Raw genomic sequence first — 9,540 nt, 5'->3', positions numbered from 1 at the left:
TGGAAATACTGAGTGGAATATTCTTGGGTACTCATCTGTAACACTGAAAACTTGAAAAGAATCTAAATGTTGCTTTTCCAAATTCTAATACAGAATTAATTAATGTTATAGTACATCTCAATAAGATTAGAAATTTTTGATCTTTAATGAAATGGGAAAATACACATTATCTACTAACAAGTAAAAAAAGCCAGTACAAAAGTATGTTGAGCATCTATTTTGTAGAAACATGGAAAAAAAAGATGCTAGCACTAACATATGAAGTGATTTTTCTCTAGATGAAAACAATTATTTCCTCCTTTATTTATTTGTGTGTGTGTGTGTGTGTGTGTGTGTGTGTGTGTTACAAGTTTTCTGCAGTGACTATGTATTACTTTTATTATAAACGGTATGGGAAAATTACAAGCGCTCTCCAAATCTTACTCTTTGGTATCTTTTCACTTTATAATTTGATAATTGGCTTTTAACTGTCTCTACCATCTTCAGAAAAACAATGAAGTAAGTAACAAGAAATTTTACCTTAGAAAAAAGCAGAAACCTTTATTTGTAGGTACAGGTTTCTGAAAATTCGGAAGCAGTTTAGACATGCTTTCAACTAATGTTTCAAAGCTTTTCAAAGATTATCAAATATAGAAATGCAGGAACATAAATCTGAAAAGTTTTTAATCTCTTCCTTTTGCATACAATGCCTCAGAGTTTGTTTCTCTTATATCAACTAGAGTCTACGATTATTTTATAGGCTTTATATCTTTTAAGCCTCAACTAAATAACAATGAACCTCCAAACCCAACCCACATTCAGAGGAATATCGCAAACCTTTGAAAAATCCACATTGAAAGGAAAAAATATTTAGTTATTAAACCCGATATTCAAGCAGCAAATACAAATGCAAAATAGGGTGATGTCTGCGTGTACACAAGGTTACGAGGATGCCTGCTCGCTAGGCCCTCCAGCCTCCTACCAGGCGCAGGTGCGGGGGGGGGGGGGGGGGGGGGGGGGGGGGGGGGGGGGGTGGCGGCAGACCTTCAGGGCCATTTGCCCTCAGGCTCCAGAAGATGCAGCCTATTCCCCTGGGGGAAGGGAGGGAGGGCTCCCCTGAGGAACTGGAGAGCACACAATGCCACCTGTGGAGTCCACTGGGGGACACACAAGACCAGATAAAGGAGGGATGCGTTTCTTCAAATACTGATGAAGGAAGCAGAAACTTGTGTAAGTAAATCCTCAAATTAGAGGCGGCAGCCAATTTGTCCCCTGGATGTTTCCATCTGTATTTATACAAACCGAGTTTCTGTATTACTAGGTAGACCTGTATTCAGTCGAGGATTCTACAAACTCGTAACTAACATCATTTCAACTTATTGTTCAGATTGAACAGAAGATAGAGCTGGCCTGTTCTGCGGCCGATGGGAGCCGCCGCGGGAGGTGATTGGAAGAACGCTTATCCGCTCCGGGGTGGCCGCGTAGAAACCACAGACCCTCCCCTGGGGCCGGTCACACCTGAGGGCAGATCACAGGGCACGCACCCCGGGGCAAAGCCTCGTGGGCTCAGGCCCAAGTTCTGTCAATCATGCGCCTTGTGAGCTTGGGCAAGCGTCCACTGAGCCCAGCAGGGGCTCCCCACCTGCAGAGGAGGTGGAAGTAACAGACCCCCTGGGGCCCTGAGGGAGTCACTCCGTGTGAAACACTCAGAACAGTCCCTGGCGAGGAGCGAGGGCTCCGCGCCAGGGACTTACTAGGATAACTAGGACCCTCGTCAGACAGTAACTTGGATCACCGTCTCATCGGTAGCAAGATGAGCAAGCCTTCTGGCCATCGGCTGGGGAACTCAGAAGGATGACAAGATAACAAGGTGGCTGATGAATTAGAAAAAGGAAAAATGAAGGAAGGGACCCCCCCCCCCATCGAGTCCCACATCCTCACCCCAGTGGTCAACACTCAGCTGCAAGCTTTCAAACGGCCCAGCGGCTCCACGTGGGGACCGAACCCACCCCGTCCCGGCCTCTCACGCCGGTCACACCACCTTACCCGCTGCATCCGCTCAGAATCACAGAACATACATCTGCAGGCCTGTGGTAAAATCAACAGAACTTCGAAGGATCATCGTGCAAAGACCCCACTACACTCCACCACAGGCCTGTCTCTCCTCCCCGTCACCCCTTGAGCCCAAAGTACGTAATCCCCCAGAAACTGAACCAAAATGTCTAAATGGCTTTAGCTCCTAAAGGACAGAGCTGTTTACCCATGAAGGTCAGGAGAAGGCAGCAAACCTCCCTGGCACTCTGCGGCCTCAGCACAGATGGTGCAGAGGTGGCCGCCCTGATTCTCCTCCCACAGGGGTCAAGGGCTTGGCATGGAGGGGAATCATGGAAACGGCACAGCTGAGCGCTGTACGTTCTAAGCTTTCTCAGGATACTATTTTATGAAAACTTAAGCAAAAGGTGGAAAAAGAAATTGTCCTGCTCATGTCGTTATGTACTTCCGCGACAAAGAGGCCAGACTCAGCAGGAAGACCCGGACGTCAGGGCCGGGGTCACAGCGCTTACAGGCCTGGAGTGCCGGTGGTCTTCCGCGCAGAGCAACACCCCTCCGCCGTGCTCCAGGGCAGCTCATTTTATAAAAACTGTACATTTTTAAAAGTGCAGAGATCAGGCTTTCCTCTTTGGAGCAACGCAGAACCAATTCCAAGCCCCCCAGGGTCTGCTGCTATAGAGCAAGACCTGCCCTTCGACCGCCCCCCACCGTTAAGGCTCCGGACGCACACAGAGGATAACTGTAAACATTTCCAAATAGTGCGGAAGCATTCTTCGAAGGAAGCACCTCAGTCCCTCGCTGTACAAGCCAGCCATCGCTCAACGGCTATCCTCAGGAATCCGGTGGCACCCAGCGGGGTTAAACTTTTTAATTATCATTTTAAGAAATGCAATACTGCTCATTTGAACGAAGCGTGTCAGCACACAAATCATGAAATGATGATTCCGACCAGGATTTCTGTTGGTTGATTGCATAAGCCATACCTCTCGTCGCTGAAACAACATCTCAAAGGCAAAATAATGACGACATGACAATCTATGTAAATCAAGAACTGCATGTGGGTTTATTTTACATTTGAGAAAACAGTGGATTTAATTGTGTGAACCGAAATGTACTGTACAATATTAATGATAGAACATCAAAATGTATAATTAATAGTGCATCGCTCGCTCTGTTTTCATTTATTTATTTTTGTCGGATATACATGCATCTGGAAAGATGCAGGTTGCAGTAAAATTTCTCTATTTAAATCAAGCTGCAGGAACTAAATTTTATTCAAAAATTGTGGTTGTACACTATATACACAGAAATTTAATATAAAATGACAATATAAAAAGTTAAAAGAGAAAGCATACAGCCAGAAGGTACAAAGAAAGTTGAATAGATTAAAATGGGACGATATGTAACATACAGGAGTTTTTAAGCTGATGCCGGCAATTTACAAGGAAAGGACTCCAACATTTGCCCCATTTTTTTTTTCATTTACCAATGCAGCACGCTTATAGAAAGGTCAGCTTGTACCAAAGCTTACATCTGTAAATAACTATAAACTGCAGTATTTTACAGAAAAAAGAAATAGCATTTTTACACATTTTTAAATAATAGCTTGCATACTTTTTTTTTTTTTTTTTTTTTTTTTTTGCCGAAAGTGGCATTTTTCCAGCATCCAGAGGGTTTGGGCATAGTGGCAACTGGGGTGTTTGTTGTCGCTGCTGTTAGTTTTTGTTTTGTTTTGTTTGTTTTAAACATGTGAAGTTGTGGCTTCCTAACCCCGAGTCCTAGACAACTTTCTATTTTCCAACAGCTGCATGCATGCTTCCTTCACAAACCAGTTCTGCATATAAAAGCTCGTTTTTTAATTATTAAATAAGTTTTGTGTCTGACACAGCTTTTGATCTGAATGAAATGCCTTTAAGCCTTTTTTTTTCTTTTTTCTTTTTTTTTTTTTTTTTTGAGTGAAAGGCACAGAAATGCGATTACAGTCCTCAAAGGGTTAAATCTGACACTAGGAGGTTCTATGACCTTTACTGTCATGGCAACTTTGTAATTTTAGGACGTCTTTTCTCATTGTTATTTGTGTCTTTCTTTCCTGCTAAGTAAATGTCTCTGAGTAGTGTGCCCCACTATTTCCTACAAAAGAGAGCTGAACATCGAGAACAGATGTTGAAAATAAAGGTCAGACTTTGACTCACGGAAAAAGAAACGGAACATGCACAATCGGACGAAGAGCATATAAATATAACTACAAAATATGTGTAAGAAAACCCAAGGTCCAGACAGGCAGTCAGCAACAAAGGGCAGGCTGATTTCGGAGGCTCAGGCCAGGCCTAGTGCAGTATGACGACGTTTAGTGCAATGTGCCACGGGCCCGCGCGCGGACCCAGGGCTACTGTTTCTCCAGCTCCGTCACGTAGATCAGGTGGTCCTCGGGGGACTTGCCGTGGGTCTTACTAAGGTGCAGTTTGACTGCGTGCTTGCTCGCGAAAGTCCGGTTGCAGAGCTTGCACTGGAATGTGGAGCCCAGATCGTCCTCGGCGGCTCCCACCGGGCCCAATGCTTTGTTCGCCAGGACTTTGGAAACATTCTGCTGTTCTTGAATCTGATTCAGTGGCAGCTTGGAGAGATCCTTCAAGCTGAAGCCTAAGTGTGTCTCTAGATGACTGATGTACGTGGAAGCAGTTCTGAACTGAGAGGCACAATCGTTGCAAAAGAAAACAGGATGCCCTGTGTCCAGGTTCTTCAGGAACTTGGTCCCCCCTGTCCTCCGCAACTGGTACTTGACGTTGGCCAGCCAGTGGCTGATGGTGGTCATGGAGAGCCCGGTGAACTTGGAGATGTGCACCCGCTCCTGAGGGCCCAGGTCCGACATGATGTACTTACCCTCCGGGGTCTCCCGCAGGCTCGAGGCAAACTGGGCCTGCAGGATGAGCAGGTGCTGCGGATTCCAGTTGGACTGCCGCCCCTTCCTCTTGTGCACGGGCGACAGCTCGTCCACTGCCTCCTCGAAGCTGCTGCCGTCGGCGTCCGACTTCTCCGACACGGTGGAAGGCGTGGAGGACTTGGGGGTCAGCCGGCCCGTGAGGTTCTTCACCATGTCCGAGATGTCCATGAGCGCGCTCTCCCGGAGCGGCGAGGACACGCCGTCGGCGGCGCCCGGGGCCAGGGCCTTGCTCTTGGACTTGGTCAGGTCGATGGGCTGGTCGCTGTTCTCGTAGCAGTAGCGGTCCAGGGTGCCGGGCGGCTTGGCGGGCGGGGTGGGGAAGGCCGGCTTGTCCAGCATGCTGGTGCTGATCTTGTAGAGCATGGCCAGCGGGTCCAGCGAGGGGCTCACGGGCCTGGACACTTTGCCCAGGTGGGTGTTCATGATGGACTGCAGGGCGCTCAGCGGGTTGATGAAGGAGGGCTCGGGCGAGTGGTCCGTGATGATGCCCAGGTTGTTACAGCCGTTGGTGACTTTGGCCTTGAGGGGCTCCGTGCCGTTCGGGGTGTGGGCGTCCACCGCACCCTCCTTCTTGGTCTTCCCCGCATCGGCTTCGGGGCCCTTCTTCTGCTGGGGCCTGCCGCCGCCGCCCAGGTCCTCGGCCCTGGGGAAGTCTTTATTCTCCTTGGCCGTGGGGGACGCGGCCTTGGCCGGCGACCCCTTCTCCTTCTCCGCCGGCCTCTCCTCCTTCTTCACGCTGACCTTGCCCGTGACCTTCTCCACCAGCTCCTCCATGGCCGACACGTTGCTCTTGTGGGGCGGCGGCGTGAGGCTCCCCGGGGAGTGCAGGAGCGCGCCGTGCTCCGAGGACAGAGGCTTCACGCTGCTGGCGTAGGACGCCTGCATCTGCACGCTCTGCACGGTCGGCAGCGGCTTCACGGTGCCCGGCAGCTGGTAGGCGGCGTGGATGCTGGGGTAGCCGCCCCACGAGGGGGCGCCGTTCTGGGCTTTACTGATGGCCGTGGAGACCGTGTTCTCCAGGGACTTCAGGATGTCCACCCCGCCCCTGGGGCTGTCGTCCAGGTCCTCCTCGCGGAGGTACTGGTAGAGGGTGGTGGGCTCGAACTTGTCGGCGACGTCCTCACCCTCCTCCTTGATCTGCTTGTCTGCGTCCCCGGACACCGCCGGCAGCGCCTTCTCCTTCTCGGGCTCCTTCTTCTCCTCCGAGGTCGCGGACCCCGAGGGAGAGTCGGGCTGCTTTTTGACGTGGGCGGCGGGCAGCCGCGTGTGCGTGGTGGGGGGCAGGGGAATGGACTGGATCTTCTCCTCCACCATGGGGTCCAGCACCAGCTGCTTCCCTTTCTTGGAGGCAGAGGTGGTCACTTTCAGGAAGTGGCCGGTGACCATCATGTGGGCGGTGAGCTGCTGCAGGGTGTCGTGGGAGCTGCCGCACTCCATGCACTTGAGGATCTGGGCCTTGCGGGCCTCGAACTGCCAGGTGTAGCTGGCCCCGTTCTGGTAGCCGTAGCGGTTGTTGGGCGTCACGTACGGGTTGGCCGACTTCTGGTCCTTGGCTGACTCGCTCGGCGCCACTTCGGCCGTGACGCCCGCCGGCTCGGGGGAGCAGGGGGCCGCCAAGTCCTGCAGCGCCCGCTTTTTGGTGGAAGGGACCAGCTTGGTGATGGCCGGCACCGGCTCCTTGAGAGGCACTTTCTGGTAATGCTTCGTCTTGATCATGTGCACGCTCAGGTCCTGCAGGGACTCGAAGGAGTGGCCGCAGTACATGCACTTGAGTACCTTCTGCGCGTCCTCCTTGCCCTCCATCTCCATCAGGGAGCGCTTCCTGGGCTTGGACCACCGCTTGGTCTTCTCGGAGTCCTTGTCCCTGTTGTTGTCGCGGTAGTGCCCCGTCTCGTTCATGTGCACCGTCAGCTCCACCAGCGTGTCGTACGCGGCGCTGCAGTCTTTGCAGCGGAACTTGCTGGCGCCCGTGAACACGGAGCCGTACAGCTTGTTGTTCTGCCGGTAGAGCTGCACGGTGCTGAAGAGGCTGGGCTCGGGCAGCAGCCCGTACGAGGACGTCTGCTGCAGCGTCTTGGCCAGGGCAGCCTGGTGCCAGTCGTACCCGGAGCCGCCGCTGGCGCTGGTGCCGGTGCCGGAGCCGGAGCCCGAGCTGGGGGTGCTCGCCGTGGTCCCGGTGGCCCCCGCGGTACTGGTGGGGGGCGTGGCGGCGGGGGTGGAGCCCTCCTTCTGGCCGGCATCGCTGTTGCCGGTGGTCGAGTCGGACTTCTTCAAATCCAGAGCCAAGCTGGACCAGCAGGACCCCGAGAAGAGGTTTGCATACACGGCCTTGATCTGGGCCAAGCTGTCCTGGGGGTAGGAGACGCCCTCCCGGCCCTGGGCCTCCTCTTTCTCTTCCTTGCAGGAAGAGCTCTTGAAAGGGGCTGGCTGGTCGCTGCTTTCGCTGAACGGCGACCCGTAGCCGGCGTCCTGATTAGTCGCGGTGCTGATGGGGGAGTTCTGGTAGCTCGGGGCCTCCTTGAGCTCCGCCTCCTCATTGCACACGAAGTCGCTTTCCTGAACGTCCAAAGGCAGCCCATCCTCCTCCACGTTTTCTTCATCTATTTCTGCTGCCTTCAGTTCTTCCTCAGGAACGTAAGCTAGGAGAGAAAAATGGAACACCGTGAGGAGACGTAAATCATCTCCAAGGACGCGGCCTCCCCGGCAGTCAGATGATCTTTAAAAAGATGTTTCTCAGCCGCGCTCCCAGGCTACAAGGCTACCTCCGCTTTATACATCTACCCCTTCTGCAGCTCGACGGCAGGAAACAGGTTTCCACCAAGACAATCCCCCCTCCTACGTGAATACATTTCCACGGAAGGGCGGCGTCTGTCCTCTTCTTAAAGATGTCAGTGTGGCCGTCACAGCTGGGTGGGAAGGGAAGGGACCCCTGCCCCTCCTCATGCAGGCTCCTCTTTTTGTAAGCAGCAGGGGTCCCTTGTGCCTCCCCGTGGCAGGGGGCAGGGGGACCTGGTTGTCAACTTCTAGGGCAAGATAATACACAGACAGTATTCTATGGCTTCCATAAATAAAAACGCTCCTCAATGGCAAGCGATAAAAATACTCTGGTCTCCACTAAAAAGGAGAAAGCGACGTAGTCCCACCAGCGCCCCCCTGCCTGGATGGAGCAGAAGTCTCCCACAGGTGACACCCGACAGGGGTCAAAGAGCCACGTCTGTACAAAGCGGCATTATTCACAGGAGCCAGAAGGTGGAAACAACCTAAATGTCTGCTGACGGATGGATGGGTGAACAAAATGTGGTTTATACAGACCATGGAATATTATTCAGCCTTTAAAAGGAAGGAAATTCTGACATATGCTATGGCATGGGTGAACCCTGAGGACGCTACGCTCAGTGAAATAAGCCAGACGTAAAAAGACGAATACTGTAGGAGTCCCCTTAGATGAGACACCTAGAGCGGTGAGGCTTACAGAGACAGGAAGTGGAACCGTGGTTTCCAGGGCCTGGGGGAGAGGGAGGAATGGAAAGTCGGTGTTTAATGGCTTCAGAGTTTCAATCTGGGAAGACGCAAAGTTCTGGAGGTGTATGGTGGGTATTGTTGCATAACAGGGTGAATGTACTTAATACCACTGAACCGTGCACTTAAAAATGATTAAAATGGTAACTTTTGTGTTACGGATATTTTGGCACAATTAAAACAAATTTTATCCTCAACAAGGCCTATAGTATACGCTACAGTGGCCCGCTACAGGCCACAGCCGCACAGAGGGTGACTTCTCGGGGTGAAGGCGGCATCTCCCAGAAAAACTCAGGATACGGACAGCTGTCCCAAGAAGGGGAGGGATGGACGGCATATAAACCGCTAGATGGAATCTGACCTTCTACGGCAACACATTTTAGATCCTTTACTATGTGACAGATGTTGTCAGTCCCCAAGGGGACATCATCGCCTGCACCTCTTAACTGATTTGACCAAAGCGCACTTTTACTTCTTTTTCCTTTTTTTTTTTTTTTGAGGGAACAATTAGTGTTCCGTCAACTACCTGGGAAATTTGGGGTTAAGGTATTTCCAGAAAGGCCCTGTTAAAATGCACTGATACGACCTGAGAGGGTGTCTCATTAAGTAGAATCACTCATTATCACGTTATCAGCACCAGACCCCAAGGGAACGTGCAGAGAGCACCGCGTTTTCAGGGACAGTGATGGAGAGACAGAGAAGGAGGTGGCTGCCCAGAGGGCGGACGCGGGCAGGAGGGAGACACACGGGAGGGTCTGCGCCCACACGCCGAGAGCTCCAGGCACGATCGTTCGTGAGCACAAGTGAACACGTGGCGAGTGACAGCCGCTCCACGGGGCCCTTCAGCATCCCTGCCCACCCCCGCTTCCCCTCGCGGCCGTCCCCACGCCTGGGTGGCAGCGTTGAGCGACCCAGGCACGCATGTCCACGGTGTTTCCCAGCGGAAGGCAGAACTGCATCAGAGTCCACTAACGCGTCGGGGAATTACAGCCCGTGAGTCCCGCGCCGTCGCGGGGGACTCGCTGCCATACCTCCGGGGTGTGTTTGTC

At 52.4% G+C, this 9,540-nt stretch overlaps 1 protein-coding gene across 1 annotated transcript; it reads right to left on the bottom strand.

The window, feature by feature from the left end:
* Positions 1-3,071: 3,071 nt before the first annotated feature.
* TSHZ1 (teashirt zinc finger homeobox 1) lies at positions 3,072-7,690 on the bottom strand (the record flags this gene model as incomplete). The annotated part of the gene is made up of 1 exon (XM_027118399.1): positions 3,072-7,690. A coding segment is annotated over one exon (3,273 nt), but the record flags the coding sequence as incomplete, so codon positions are not given.
* Between the last annotated feature and the right edge of the window lie 1,850 nt (positions 7,691-9,540).

The sequence above is a fragment of the Aethalodelphis obliquidens genome, unplaced genomic scaffold (assembly GCF_003676395.1).
Source record: "Aethalodelphis obliquidens isolate GAN/ISIS:26980383/991018 unplaced genomic scaffold, ASM367639v1 scaffold19, whole genome shotgun sequence".
Lineage (NCBI taxonomy): Eukaryota > Metazoa > Chordata > Mammalia > Artiodactyla > Delphinidae > Aethalodelphis > Aethalodelphis obliquidens.
Note: the sequence above shows the minus strand (reverse complement) of the source record. Positions and strands in the feature narration are given on the sequence as shown.